The 16,182-nt window shown below is 43.0% G+C and overlaps 1 protein-coding gene across 4 annotated transcripts in view; it reads right to left on the reverse strand.

The window, feature by feature from the left end:
- KIF24 (kinesin family member 24) overlaps positions 1-16,182 on the reverse strand; it is a 185,323-nt gene that overhangs the window by 96,791 nt on the left and 72,350 nt on the right. For 3 of the 4 annotated variants that reach the window (XM_033935497.1, XM_033935478.1, XM_033935488.1), the window contains exon 4: positions 997-1,094. The exons of the other annotated variant lie outside the window; for it this stretch is intronic. In XM_033935497.1, the coding sequence (XP_033791388.1) occupies positions 997-1,094 (98 nt within the window). The remainder of the gene's footprint in view (positions 1-996; positions 1,095-16,182) is intronic. 4 annotated transcript variants of the gene reach the window in all.

Consider the following 16,182-nt stretch of genomic DNA (forward strand, 5'->3'; position numbering starts at 1 on the left):
GAGCTGGGGAGGGGTCAAGATGTGAGATCAAGGGAGCCCTCCTTCGAGATCTTTTCTGGTTGACTCAGACACCCAAGAGGAGTCTGAGTCAGACACAGCCTCAGCAAATTACTCCTCCTGAATAGGCTGAGTCTGTGTCTGCTCAGACTACTGGACTCATTCCAGGCCCTTTCCTGAATATTAGAGGAGCTTCAGCTCCCAGTGGGCTGAGGAGAGCATTGCTTCTTCAGACGCTGGCATTCATTGAGGCACTGTCATTGACAAATGGGCGATGGAAGGGCATGGGCCTCGAAGATTGGTTGGGGCAGAGCTATGGCTGGCATTGATATTAGAGGCTTCAGCCTCTAATATCATGTTTCCATGTGAATTATGTTTCCATGTGGATTGTTTCACAAAGGTTGACACTGTTACTGCAGATTCTTTTCTCTACTAGCTCACAGGGCTGATGCTGCCTTGGCCATCCTCCTTTCCACAATGATTGATACTACCTTTCTCCTACCTACAGCTGTGTGGTGCTGCTGGTTCTTCATTATGACTGTGTGGTTTGAGGCTGATGCTGCCGCCTAACACACATCTGTCATCTGATCACATGCTAAATTCTACAAATTAAATGCATTGTGCTGTAAAGGTGTGGGAATCTCCACAAATTCTGCATTGCGTAGTTGTGCAGATTTCCCCAATGAGTAAAAGTTAATACAGCCCTGTGATGTTTTATTTTTCTATCCTTAAACACGCAGGATGATACATTTAAATTCTGAAAGCCAAATGACACATTGGGCTAGTCTTTTCATGGCTTATGATTCACGCTAAAATGTATTCCTTGTATATCACATGTCAAAGTTTTAAAGCAATGATTTTATGAAAATTAAAAGTATAATATGTCAAAATATTGTTACATCCATTAATGAACTTAAATGCACAAATAATAAGCCATAGGAAATTAGATGAAAGACAAAACACAAGACATAAAATAAAAAGATGGATTTACCACCCTACCCGTTAAAAACGTGATGAATGAGTGGATAAGCTGTCTTCTTATACACATCCTGATTGCTGAAATCCTCACTAAAGACTTCATCAAAATAAAACACATGCTGAAAAAGAAAAAAAAATTATCCATATGTGAAAATGAAGTTCTTTAATTTAATGTAATCAAATCTGGGTGGATGTGAAGAAATAAGATCATTCCATAAATTATTTTCCATAGATTTGGACATGAGCAGAATAACTTACCTTAGATCACTTGTATAATTCTTGGCAATGTTCTACCTTTTTATTAAAAACTCTTTATGACAATATATTCTGAGAATGATTCTGTTTCAGGAAAGGTGGCATGTTAAGAATGCCTTATGATAAGAGGTTTATTAAGGAGAAATTAGATCTTATCTACTTTTTTGTGGTCTCAACAGATCAGTCAATAAATTGGGGGTTATGTCTATCCACAAGCAGATGGAGGCAGGAAGACAAACTGAGCTCTCTCATATAGGATAGTGTGTAGCAAAGTTAATCAATACTTTCATACCAAAGCAGTGAAATCATGAAGAAACTTAATAGAAAAAACTAAGAAATCTTTAAACTTCAAAACAGCTGAACTGAAGATTGAGAAGATTGAAGAGTCACAAACTGTGCACAGATAGAGTGGGTTTCTGGACTGATTTGATGGGACTAAAACGAAATGAAATTAACGGTAAGATCTAATTGCTCCTTCCTTAGCATCGCCAACAGACCAGTCCATAAATTGTGGGATATATCAAAGCAATCCTCAAGCTAGTGATGGCAGCAGAGGGGGAGAGGAAAAGAAATTCCTGTGGAAACCATGGATGCTACAAAAGAAGCTTCCTTCTAGATGAAACATCCAATCTCTGATGTTTTGAAAAGTATGATAAGCAGCATAAAATCTGTTTTATTTCTTGGAATCTTGCCAGGTATTTGTGATCTGGGATGGTCACTGTTGGAAACAGGATACTGGACATAATGGACCTTCAATCTGTCCCAATATGGCAACACTTATGTTCTTATGGTATGCAAAGAGGATCAAGTGCCAGACCTGTAAATTTCTTCCAAGAATATTGCTTGTGACTCTGCCCACGAAGCAGTGAGACCTCTAATCTAAATTTACCCTCCCTTTTACAAAAGCGTGGAAGAGGTTTTAGAGCTGGCTGGTATGCTGAATGCGCTGCACTGCTCCGATGCTTATAGGAACTCTATGACCATCTGAGCAGTGTGGAGCATTCAGTGTGCCAGCCGATGATAAAAACCTCTTCCACGCTTTTGTAAAAGAGGGCGCTAATCTTCAGTTTCTGCCTATCTAGGTTCAAGATGACTTACAAATCAAGAAGTTTACATTATGTTTAGGAGATAGGAAATGTAGTAGTCATTCAATAGAGGGGAACCTTGAGCTGTCATTAGAATTACATTACAGTAATTTGAAGTACAATACAGTTGAGCTAAATACAAGTAGAGTGATGCAGTTAAAAGAACATAAGAATTGCCACTGCTGGGTCAGACCAGTGGTCCATCGTGCCCAGCAGTCTGCTCACGTGACGGCCCTTAGGTCAAAGACCAGTGCCCTGATTGAGTCTAGCCTCACCTGCATATGTTCCGGTTCAGCAGGAACTTGTCTAACTTTGTCTTGAATCCCTGGAGGGTGCTTTCCCCTATAATAGCCTCCAGAAGAGCATTTCAGATTTCTACCACTCTCTGGGTGAAGAAGAACTTCCTTACATTTGTACGGAACCTATCCCCTTTTAACTTTAGAGAGAGCCCTCTCCTCTCTGCCTTGGAGAGGGTGAACAACCTGTCTTTATCTACTAAGTCTATTCCCTTCATTATCTTGAATGTGTCGATCATGTCCCCTCTCAGTCTCCTCTTTTCAAAGGAGAAGAGGCCCAGTTTCTCTAATCTCTCACTGCACAGCAACTCCTCCAGCCCTTAACCAATTTAGTCGCTGTTCTCTGGACCCTTTTAGGTAGTACAATGTCCTTCTTCATGTATGGCGGGCAGTGCTGGATGCAGTATTCCAGGTGAGGGCGTACCATGGCTCGGTACAGTGGCATGATAACCTTCTCCGATCTGTTTGTGATCCCCTTCTTAATCATTCCTAGCATTCTGTTTGCCCTTTTCGCCACCGCCGTGCACTGCGCAGACAGCTTCATTGACTTGTCTACCAGTACTGCCAAGTCTCTTTCTTGGGTGGTCTCTCCGAGTACTGCACTGGACATCCTGTATTCATGTATAAGATTTTTGTTACCGACATGCATCACCTTGCACTTATCCACGTTGAACCTCATTTGCCATGTCGCGGCCCATTCCTCGAACATGTTTATGTCACATTGCAGGTCTTTGCAATCCTTCTGTATCTTCACTACTCTGAATAACTTTGTATCGTCCTCAAATTTAATCACCTCGCTCATCGTATCAATTTCCAGGTCATTTATAAATACGTTGAACAGCATGGGCCTGAGCACCGAACTCTGCAGTACTCCACTAGCGACGCTTTTCTTGTCCGAATATCATCCATTTACCCTCATTCTCTGTTTCCTATTAGCTAACCAGTTTTTAATCCACATGAGTATTTCGCCCTCGATTCCATGGCTCACAATTTTTCAAAGCAGCCATTCATGTATGGTGAAGTTATGTTATGTAGTTTGAGGAGGGAGCTTTTGTGGGTTTTGGAAAGGTGAAATGCTGTGTAAATGCTGTGTAGGTTGCTGTGGAAGAGCATACTTGTTAAGTATCGATGGAGTATACCAGGGGTGTCGAAGTCGGTCCTCGAGGGCCGCAATCCAGTCGGGTTTTCAAGATTTCCCCAATGAATATGCATGAGATCTATGTGCATGCACTGCTTTCAATGCATATTCATTGGGGAAATTCTGAAAACCCGACTGGATTGCGGCCCTCGAGGACCGACTTCGACACCTGTGGAGTATACTGTGTGTTCTCAAAAAGGAACGTCTTCAGTTTCTTTTGAAATCTGGGTTAGTTAGGTTCCGTCTTGATAATTATTGGAACATTGCTCCAGGTCTTGGTGCTGAGGTTGATGAGTAGTGAGTAGGTGCTTGTATTTTACACCTTTGGGAGAGGGAAGTAAAAATTGAAATGTTTTAAGTTTTTTGTTTGATATTGACTAGGAGTTGACAAAAAGGTTTATAAGTGGCTCTTCAGAATTCACATATAGGATGTGGAACATTATGCATGAAAGTTTGAAGGTGATGCAGACATTAACAGATAACCAGTGGTGTAGTCTGCTGTAATAAGATGATAGAATCATAATTTTTTTCTATTTAAATATTAGTCTTATTGCTGTATTTTGTATCAGTTGTAGTTTGTGCATTAGGGTAGAGTTAATGACAGCTCAGAGAACAGTAGTATAGTTGAGATAGCACAACCATCTGTGCCAGTATGGCAAAGTGATGATCGTGGAAGAAGGATCTGATTAATCTTAGTTGTCTCGTGCTAGAGAAGGGTTTTCCCCCCCCATAGGTTGGAGATTTGGGGTTCATATGATAGGGTAGAGTCAAGGTTAATTCTGAGGACCTTAGATTCTTTGTCTATATTTAGAGAGGTTCCTGAGGGTAGTGTAACAGTTGTAGAAACTGTTTGCAAGGTGTTGTGAAATCATAGGACTTTGGTTTTTGTTGCGTTTAGATTGAGTTTCCCAATTATGACCCAGGTATGTATTTTGTCTTTGCTATTGAATATTTTTTGAGAGGCAATAAATATGTTGTGTTTCATCAGGATGAGCAGAAGGATGTCATCTGCATAAGATAGTAAGCATTTGTTGTTGAAATTAATGTGACCCAAGGAACTCATGAAGAGGTTGTATAAGTAATGGAGAGAGTGGCAATCCTTGAGGGACTTTCTGCGAGGAGATGGATCTGATAGAATTCCATAAGATTCCTCAGCAGTCAGCTCTAGGAAATCAGGAGGAATGGCGAGATAAATCAGAATCATATTCCTTGATGGAGAGTGTCGAGATGGATGTTGAGGTGAGTGTCGAGGCATACAATGAGGTGAGCATGAGGAGAGCATCAAGAATACTTCAAGATGTTCTGTGGTGCTGATCTGATGAATGTCTGGACCGGGAAGAACTGCGATGCCTCGAGGATGCAGCTCTCCTGGACCTCAGACATTGACAGTGTGAGATCTAGCTCTCGAAAGCTGGAGCTTTGCTCAGTCTGGGCTGGTATCGGATGTGTCACAGCAGGGGCTTGCATTGCATGGGACTATAACATGCCAGCCAACTCCCTTTGTACCAGTTTTCTGATTTGGTCCTGTAGGAATGGCACCGGTTCTGTGGTAGTCATTGGTACAGATGATGCAGGATGTATTGGGTGTCAAGGTGTTGGTGACCTCGATGATGAGAAAAGCCTCCGAGGGGAACCATTTGCAAGGGCAGAGATCTTGTCTCTGTGCGTCAATGCTTGGGATGCAGCAACTGTGTTGAAACCTGAGATGCTGCCGATGTATGCTTGGATGGAAAAGAGCATTTATGGAGATCAGACTCCACAGGTGACCCTTGAGGGGAGGAATGCTGGCCTAGTGCCTAATCCTCAGTAATTGAGCCATCTTTCAATAATTATAGTATATATAAAGAGAATCTCACTCTTTACACCAAAAGTTGGAGTAATCCTCAGTAAACCAGGTTCTAAGAGAGAGGTTGTAGAGGCTTAGCAACCTATGAACTACTTTCTGCCTCTACCCACCCACCCTAGGCTAAAATTACTCTTATACTACTCTTAAATTACCCTTCACATTTCTTAAGCTGATTTTAACAAGGACAATCTGCACAAACCTGAAACACCTAACCCCCAAACTCTCTCACCAGATCTGGAAACTCATCCTTTTCCCCACACCTGCTCTGCTAAGGAGAAGAAATATCCATTGGAATATCTTGCCTGCTGGCATTCAAACTTGGGTTTTAGTAGGTTAAATCATTGTAGTTCTCTTTTTTTAGCTCAGTAAAATCAGTTAGGCAATAGTGTAGCCTTTAGAGTTTCTGTTAGGGTTTAATACAAAACAGTGTTTTAGCCTAGATTAGTGTTTTAGGTTGCATTTCAGGGCATAATATCTGCGTCTATTGTTCAGCAAGGGCCTCAATGCCCTGATCATGCAATTTGATATGAGCTCTGCCTTTGATCTAGTAGACCATGGGAAAATGCTACAATGCCTAGACGCTATTGGTATCAGGGAAGAGGTGTTGAACTGGTTTCATGGTTTCCTTATGTCCCATACCTATCAAGTACGTTTCAACTATGATCTCTCCGATACCTGGAGCAATCCATCTGGCGTACCGCAAGGGTCATCGCTATTCCCATTGCTTTTCAATGTCTACATGTCCTCACTAGGTGCGCAATTAACCCAGCTGGGGATAAAATTATTCAGTTACGCAGATGACTTTACGATCATCATCCCATTTGCTAAATCTCTCTCGGAAATTACTCCCAAGGCATCAGAAGCACTAAATTTGATGGAGCAATGGATGACTGACTTCAAGCTAAAACTTAATTCAGAACAAACAAATTTTTTTGTCGCTTCGCCACATCCACTTGACACCAAAACACCACTATGCATCAATAAACTTAATTATCCTATTCAGACTACTATGAAGGTATTGGGTGTAACTCTGGATCAATGCCTAACCATGAAAGACCAAGTAGACTCCTTAATCAGTTTTTTCACTCTCTGGAAACTTCGATCCATTAGAGCATATTTCGATATGTCAGCATTCAGAATTCTGGTACAATCCCTCATACTGAGTCAACTTGATTACTGTAAGATTGCCTATTTAGCAATTTCCCATAAGAATATGCGACGATTACAATTAATGCAAAATGCAGCGGTCAGACTAATTTTCGGGCTTAGGAAGTTTGATCACGTGACACCTTACTACCGACAGCTACACTGGTTACCGATGGAGGCATGCGTAAAGTTTAAGTTTGTCTGCTTCTGCTTTAAAGTACTATACGGACTAGCCCCTCGTCCACCAGAGGGCATCTGCTGAAAATCAGGGGGGTAAATTTCATGGTGATTCCAGAAAGTATTTCTTCACTGAAAGAGTGGTCGATCACTGGAACGAACTCCCACTGGAGGTGATCGAGGCAAACAGCGTGTCAGATTTTAAAAGAAAATGTGATATTCACGTGGGATCTCTAAGGGTGTAAAGCCGGGGGGGTGGGTCTTTAGAATGGGCAGACTTGATGGGTTATGGCCCTTTTCTGCTGTCATTTTCTATGTTTCTAAATATATAACTGACCTTTTCTGCTTCTCTGCCAACAGGCATAAGAGAAGCTCACATTCGAACTTCGTTTCCCCCCCGGTTAGAGGATGTAAACTCAAAAAACACCATCAACACCTTCTCTCACATCAGGCAGCATTATGGAGTAAAGATCTAAAACAATTGCTTTCGCCCACTACTTATGAGGAATTCAGGAAACGCCTAAAAACATATCTGTTCCTGAAGTATCTAGACAACTGACCCGTATAACTCTTTTCAATAACGGATCTCTTTCTCTTCAATAACGGTTCTCTGTTAAGTTCAATCAATTAGTACCATCTTTTAATCTTTGTAAACTGCATAGAACTTCACGGTCCTGCGGTATGTAAACTGTTATTATTATTAAAATCACAAATAGCTGTTGAGGAAAGGCTCTGGTGTTAATTTCATTCCCTCTCACCCACCCCAAGGCAGAGCTTTATGATTTATAGGCTCTTCAGCCAACCAGGAACAGGGCATTATTTTGGTAGGATTTTTCTGCCCTTTCTTTATTCTTCCAGGTGTAAGTACTGCTGCATCACAGTATGGCTGGGAAACATTGTGGCCCCAAAGCAGCTGCTCAGGTTACAACTTCTGTCTCTATATAGACAGAAAATGTTATCCAGGCATAAGAACATAAGAATTGCTGCCGCTGGGTCAGACCAGTGGTCCATCATGCCCAGCAGTCCGCTCATGCGGTGGCCCTCTGATCAAAGATCAGTGCCCTAATTGAGACTAGCCCTACCTGAGCAAGTTCCGGTTCAGCAGGAACTTGTCTAACTTTGTCTTGAATCCCTGGAGGAAGAGCGTTCCAGTTTTCTACCACTCTCTGGGTGAAGAACTTCCTTACGTTCGTACGGAATCTATCCCCTTTCAATTTTAGAGAGTGCCCTCTCGTTCTCCCTACCTTGGAGAGGGTGAACAACCTGTCCTTATCTACTAAGTGTATTCCCTTCAGTACCTTGAATGTTTCGATCATGTCCCCTCTCAATCTCCTATGTTCGAGGGAGAAAAGGCCCGGTTTCTATAATCTTTCACTGTACGGCAACTCCTCCAGTCCCTTAACCATCTTAGTCGCTCTTCTCTGGACTCTTTTGAGTAGTACCATGTCCTTCTTCATGTACAGTGACCAGTGCTAGACGCAGTACTCCAGGTGAGGGCACACCATGGCCTGGTACAGTGGCATAATAACCTTCTCCGATCTGTTTGTGATCCCCTTCTTTATCATTCCTAGCATTCTGTTTGCCCTTTTCACTGCCACCGCACATTGCGTGGATGGCTTTATTGACTTGTCGATCATAACTCCCAAGTCTCTTTCCTGGGAGGTCTCTCCAAGTACCGCCCCGGAAATCCTGTATTCATGCATGAGATTTTTGTTACCTACATGCATCACTTTACACTTATCCACGTTGAACCTCATCTGCCATGTTGATGCCCATTCCTCGAACCTGATTATGTCACGTTGCAGATTTTCACAATCCCCCTGTGTCTTCACTACTCTGAATAACTTTGTATCATCCGCAAATTTAATCACATCACTCTTCGTACCAATGTCCAGATCGTTTATAAAGATGTTGAAGAGCATGGGTCCAAGCACTGAGCCCTGCGGCACCCCACTGGTGACGCTCCTCCAGTCCGAGTATTGTCCATTTACCCCTACTCTCTGTTTCCTATGCTCCAGCCAGTTTTTAATCCATGTAATTTCACCCTTGATTTCGTGGCTCGCAATTTTCCGAAGCAGTTGTTCATGCAGAACCTTGTCAAACACCTTCTGAAAATCCAGATGTACAATGTCGACCGGGTCGCCCTTGTCTATCTGCTTGTTTACTCCCTCAAAGAAGTGCAGCAAGTTCGTCAAACATGATCTGTCTTTCCTAAAACCATGTTGACTGGTCCTCATCAGCCTGTGTCTGTTAAGGTGATCAATGATGCGGTCTTTTATCAGCGACTCTACCATCTTTCCCGGTACCGAAGTCAGACTCACCGGTCTGTAGTTTCCTGGATCTCCCCTTGAACCTTTCTTGAAGATTGGCATAACATTCGCCACCTTCCAGTCTTCCATAATCTTTCTCGATTTGATCGACAGATTGGCTATTAGTTGAAGCAATTCAGCTATGGTCCCTTTCAGCTCCTTGATGACCCTTGGATGGATGCCATCCTGTCCCGGGGATTTATCGCTCTTAAGCCTATCAATCTGTCTACACACCTCCTCTAGACTGACCGTCAATCCTGTCAGCTTTCCGTCTTCATTTCCAGCATATAGCCTGATGGTTCCGGTATGCTGTGTAGATCTTCTTCGGTAAATACAGACGCAAAAAATGTGTTCAGTTTGTCAGCAATTGCTTTGTCCTCCTTTAGCGCTCCCTTTATTCCATGGTATCCAATAACCAATTCCTAATCCACAACTGAACTTTGCCACCTATCCCATGACACTTCAATTTCTCAGGAGCCTCTGATGAGGAACTATCAAAAGCTTTCTGAAAATCCAGATACACTATATCAACTGGTTCACATTTAACTATGTTTATTCACACCTTCAAAGAAGTCAAGAAAATTTGTGAGGCAAGATCTTCCTCAGCTGAACCCATGCTGACTCTGTCTCATTAAATCATGTTTGTCTATGTGTTCCACAATTTTATTTTTTTAAAATTGTTTCTACCATTTTGCCCAGCCCTGAAGTCAGGCTTACCGGTCTGTAATTTCCAGATCTCCCCTAGAGCCCTTTTAAAAATTTGGCGTAACATTGGCCACCCTCCAATCTTCAGGTACTACAGACGATTTTAGCGAAAGGTTACAGATCACTAACAGGTCAGTAATTTCATATTTGAGCTTTTTTAGTACCCTGGGATGTATACCATCCGTCCAGGCGATTTATCGTTTTTTAACTTGTTGATTTGGCTTAGTACATCTTCCAGATTCACTGAGATTTCTTTTAGTTCCTCCCCATCATCAGCCTTGAAAACCATTTCCGGTTCAGATCTTCTTCTGTAAAGACCAAAGCAAGGAATTCATTCAGTCTTTCCGCTATGGCCTTATCCTCCCTGAGCAACCCTTTTGCTCCTTGATCTTCCAACGGTCCCACAGGTTTTCTGCTTCTAATGTACAGTACCTAAAAAAATTGTTATGAGTTTTTGCCTCTTTTGCAAGTTTTTCTTCTTATTCTTTCTTGGCTGTCTATCAATGCTTTGCATCTAACTTGCCAGTGCTTGTGTTTCTTCTTATTTTCTTCATTTGGATCCTTTTTCCATTCTTTAAAGGATGTTTTTTTTTTTTTTTTTTGCTCTAATAGCCTCTTTCACTTCACCTTTTAACCAAGCCAGCTTTTGTTTCCTCTTCTTTCCACCTTTGCTGAAATGTGGAATACATCTGGTCTGGGCTCCCACAATGGTATTTTTAAATAACATCCACGCCTGGCTTACATTGTGCAAAATTAATTTCTTGCACAGTTTCATATACTGGAAAGGATTTTGACATCTTTTTTGTGCCTACCATAATAGGATTAAAGGAAGAAGCAATATTCTGAAGTGATAAATATTAAGAACTTCCAATGCCTTAGTAATGAATGCACATAGTTCTTCTTTGTGAAACATCCTAGCTGCTGTAGGATCATCCTCCTCATCCGGAGAAGGTTCACCTTCTTCCAATAAATTCCTAAAGGCAGAATGAAAAGATATAACAAATAGCCCCTCTAGTTCTGGAGGGTGATCTAATCTCTTCTATTTAGAAGACAATTTGTTTGGTGACCAAAGAGCAGGGCATTGGGGATCTTGAGAAGATTGGGCTCTCTTCAATAAACAAGTCTGATGAATAAAATCAGATGAAAAGGGTGGAAGACTCCAACAGCTGAACCAGATATGAGGAGGCAGTTACTGAGGCTAGAGGAGCCAAATTTGAGACAAAAGCCATGGCTGCAAAAATATGAGTGACATATATAGCACAGTGAGCAAAGTAGAGCTGGGCAAAACAGCAGAGGAACAAATCGTACTCACTGGCAATGAAGTAGTTCCTTGGACAGATTACCAGAAATAGCAGAGCAATACAAACTTGAAAAGTACAAGCTCCTCAGAGAGATGCTTTCCCAAAAACTCAGCCAGAATAATGTATGTGTGTGGGGGGAGGGGTTAACTCAAAATTTTGAGTTAGCTTTTTGTTGTTGTTGGTTTTTGGGGTTTTTTTTAAAGAAAGTCTAGTGGCAACTGATAAAGTATTTCCCTTAGAAAGGCTAGTAATCCAAACCTTTGCCCCCTAGTTCCACTTAACAGGAACAAGAATTAAATAAACTGCACAAAGCCCAGTCTTCCACCTGCTGCAGATACAGAACACTAATTGAACCTGTTGCACACCGCCCTATATGATAGAGAAACAAATTGAGCTTTATCTCCACCTGCTGGAAGATGGACTTAACCCATAATTTATTGACTGATGACATTAAGGAAAAAGAGAATTACTAAAATCTCATTTGTATTACCTTGAATTTATTATAAAGGTACGCATGTAGTATGTTATCAAACCTACTTCACAACATCTGTTTTGAAAGTATAATAGAGTCCTAGTTAACTGACTTTTTGGTTATTTGAAATTCTGGATTAACCGATGGTCGGGTAACAAGGCTCCACCCTCGCACTCACCAGCAGCTGCCTCCTTCGTATTGCTCCCCACCCAAAGTGCCTCCCTGGAATCGTCCCTATATCCAAAGTGCCTCCCTAACTGTCTGACCAAGGTAGCCCCCCCCCCCCCCCACTAGACTACCTTTATAAGCACTGGATGTCCAGCAGCGAGTTCAGGGAATGAGCAATCCCCACTCACTTGTACCTGAGCGATCTCCGTTTTTCAAATGGCCACTGTGAATTCTGCATCATGAGGTAACCTAACATTAGTCCTGGGTTTATCCCATTGCATACAGAGACTTATAGTCTTGTTTTCTCAGGAAATGTAACGGAGAAACAAGAACTACAAGTCCTTGCATACAAAGGGGGCAAACCCAGGGCTGGATCAAACCTATCAGGAAGATATATATTAACCCACATTCCATGTCAACAGATGTGTTTACACTGATGCCACCATATGCCATAGAGGACTACTATACAGGTCCTGAACCTGATGGGCCGCCGCGTGAGCAGACTGCTGAGCGTGATGGCCCCCTGGTCTGACCCAGCAGAGGCACTACTTATGTTCTTCCTGTACATAAACTTCATCCACTATACACAGCTCAGTTAGCAATTGTATGAAGATTTACAGTTGTAGCGAATAGCATATGTTACTATTTGGCCGATTATGAAAAATGAAAAATATTATTCAGCCAAATATGAAAAGCAAATAATGGGCATTGAGCTTCAACATAACAAATATGATGAGAAGCAACATGAAATCAGAGATCAAGTGTTTATTTCTGTAGGATTTAGTACATTAGAGCCCTGGATCATCCATATTGTGACCAGTCAGACTCCGTGCCTGACTTGGTCCCTGTGGTTTACCTATTGTCCACCAGGGGAGCAAGAGAGAAGCAGGACCTGGGCAAGCCAAGGTCCTATTATATAAGGTCACCACTGGGGGAGCCAAAGAGAAGAGCAGATCCCTGCTGACTCAGGTAGATCAGGGCATGTCCCTCCCCTAGAAAGACCAGCAGTCCTCAACAAACTGTTAGGCAGGTTATGGCAGAAGCTGAGGGCTCTCTCCCAGGAGGACCTGCCTGGCTCAAGCCAGGATCAACCAGTTGTCCAAGTAAGGATGTACTCAAATCCCTTCCTTGCGAAGAAACGCTGCCACTACTACCATGACCTTTGAGAATGTCGCGTGGAGCCGTGGCTAGGCCAAATGGCATGGCTCAAAACTGATAGTGCTGGCCGAGGACTGCAAAGCGAAGATACTGCTGATGTGGTGGCCATATGGGAATGTGTAGATACGCTTCCTTGAGGTCAAGCGCCATAAGGAATTCCTCCGGTTGAACCGCTGCTATGACCGACCTCACTGTTTCCATACGGAAATGCCTGATGCTTAGAAATTGATTGACTCTCTTGAGATCCAGAACTGGTCTGATCGAACCCCCCTTTTTGGACACTATGAAGTAAATGGAATATCTTCCCAGTCCCCTTTCTTGCGAAGGAACAGGAATTACAGCTCCAATCTCCAAGAGAGAACTTGAAGGGTGATCTGCACCGTTTCTCTCTTGGCTGCCCCTGAACAAGGGGATACCAAGAAAGAATTTGCGATGGGAGAGGAAAATTCTAATTTGTAACCTTCTCGAATAATGTCCAATACCCGCTGATCGGACGTTATCTTGGCCCATTCCGACAGAAATGAAGACAGCTGCCCCCTATGGTCACGACAGAGGGAACCGCCATCCCGTCATTGGGAATTACGTAAGACTGGGGTATGGGCTGATTGAGCAGTTTGGGGTTTTGTAGGATGAAAGGAATTCTTTTGTGGAAACCTAGGCCTAGAATTATAGGAAGAACCGTAAGAAGGTGTAAAGGACGGCTTTCCAGGCCAATATCTTTTAACGTTCAAAAAATGGAAAAAGGACCAAACAAAGGACAACCAAATGGAACACAAAGAACACCAAAGGAAGTGTCACCGTGTGGTTAAAAAAGCTAAAAGGGAATATGAGGAAAGACTGGCGGGGGAAGCAACAAACTTCAAATCGTTCTTCAGATATGTGAAGGGGAAGCAACCGGCAAGGGAAGAAGTGGGGCCATTGGATGATGGAGACAAAAAAGGAGTGGTAAAAGAGGAAAAAGAGATAGCAGACAGGTTAAATAAGTTCTTCACGTCAGTCTTCACGAGGGAGGATACATCCAATATTCCGGAACCGGAGGACATCGTAAATGGGGATCGGGATGAAAAGCTGGTCCAACTAGAGGTAAGCCAAGAGGATGTCCTCAGGCAGATAGACAGACTAAAGAGCGACAAATCGCCAGGTCCGGACGGCATTCACCCAAGGGTACTAAAGGAACTAAGGAACGTAATAGCAGAGCCACTTCGCCAAATATGTAACCTATCCTTAAAGACTGGAGAGATCCCGGAGGATTGGAAAATTGCAAATGTCACGCCCATCTTCAAGAAGGGTTCAAGGGGGGACCCAGGGAACTACAGGCCGGTGAGCTTGACCTCGGTCCCGGGAAAAATGATGGAAGCACTGATTAAGGACAGTATCTGTGAACACATAGAAAACAATGGACAGCTAAAGACGAGCCAGCACGGCTTCTGCAAGGGTAGGTCATGCCTCACAAACTTATTGTACTTCTTTGAGGGAGTAAATAGACAGGTGGATAAAGGAGAATCCATTGACATCATTTACCTTGACTTTCAAAAAGCCTTTGACAAGGTACCGCACGAAAGATTGCTTAAAAAACTGTGGAGACACGGGGTGCAAGGGGAGGTCCACCGATGGATCAAAAACTGGCTGGCAGACAGGAAACAGAGGGTTGGAGTGAAGGGCCATTACTCAGACTGGCATGGGGTCACGAGCGGAGTTCCGCAGGGGTCGGTGCTGGGACCGCTCCTGTTCAATATATTTATTAATGACCTGGAGGCGGGAACAAATTGCGAAGTTATTAAATTTGCGGATGACACCAAACTCTACCGCAGGGTTGAAACCATGGAAGACTGCGAAGATCTGCAAAGGGACCTAACGACGCTAGAAGAATGGGCCAAAAAATGGCAAATGAACTTTAATGTAGGGAAATGCAAGGTCATGCATGTAGGGAAAAAGAACCCGATGTTCAGCTACAAAATGGGAGGATCACTGCTAGGGGTAAGTAACCTTGAAAGAGACCTGGGAGTGATGGTGGACACGTCTTTAAAGGCGTCGGCACAGTGCGCCACAGCCTCAAGAAAAGCAAACAAAATGTTGGGTATCATTAAGAAGGGTATCACGACCAGGACAAAGGAGGTCATCCTGCCACTGTATCGTGCAATGGTGCGACCGCATCTGGAGTACTGTGTCCAATATTGGTCGCCGTACCTCAAAAAGGACATGGCGGTACTTGAGGGAGTCCAGAGAAGAGCAACTAAACTGATAAGAGGTATGGAAAACCTCTCATATACTGACAGACTGAAAAAGCTGGGGCTGTTCTCCCTGGAAAAGCGGAGACTTAGAGGAGACATGATAGAAACCTTCAAGATCCTGAAGGGTATAGAAAAAGTAGACAGGGACAGATTTTTCAGATTACGGGGAACCACAAGTACAAGGGGGCACTCGGAAAAACTAAAAGGAGACAGGTTTAAAACAAATGCCAGAAAGTTCTTTTTCACCCAGAGGGTGGTGGACACATGGAACGCGCTCCCGGAGGCTGTGATAGGCCGGAGCACGTTACAAGGCTTCAAAGAAGGTTTGGATAGGTTCCTAGAGGATAAAGGAATTGAAGGGTACAGATAAGAGTAGCGGTAGGTTATAGGGATAGTCTGGGACCATTGCTCAGGCAATGGGCCTGATGGGCCGCCGCGGGAGCGGACCGCTGGGCGAGATGGACCTCTGGTCTGCCTCAGCGGAGGCAACTTCTTATGTTCTTAACATCCCTGAAGCGAGGTCTGGCAGACAACACCTTCAAAGGTGTTTTAGGCTTATCTTTTGGTAACCTCTGCGTTTTGGTATCACCAAAATCTTTTACCAATTTTTCTAAATCTTCTCCAAAAAACAAACGACCTTTAAAAGGAAGCTTCACGAGTCTAAGCTTGGAAGCCATCTGCCGCCTAGTTACGAAGCCACAATGATCTTCAAGAAAGAGCCATTTGTTTTGACGAAGCATGAATAATTGTAGACATGCCCGTGCAGTAGTGCTGCCCGATTCGAATCGGTTCACCGATTCACTTCGGGTGAATCGATTCGAATCGATTTTTTTTTTTATTTATTTTTTAGTTCAATAAGTTTTTTATTATTATAATTTGAATAATACATTATCCATTAATAACAGGAAAAAAAGAGAAAT

The sequence above is a fragment of the Geotrypetes seraphini genome, chromosome 1 (genome assembly GCF_902459505.1).
Source record: "Geotrypetes seraphini chromosome 1, aGeoSer1.1, whole genome shotgun sequence".
NCBI lineage: Eukaryota > Metazoa > Chordata > Amphibia > Gymnophiona > Dermophiidae > Geotrypetes > Geotrypetes seraphini.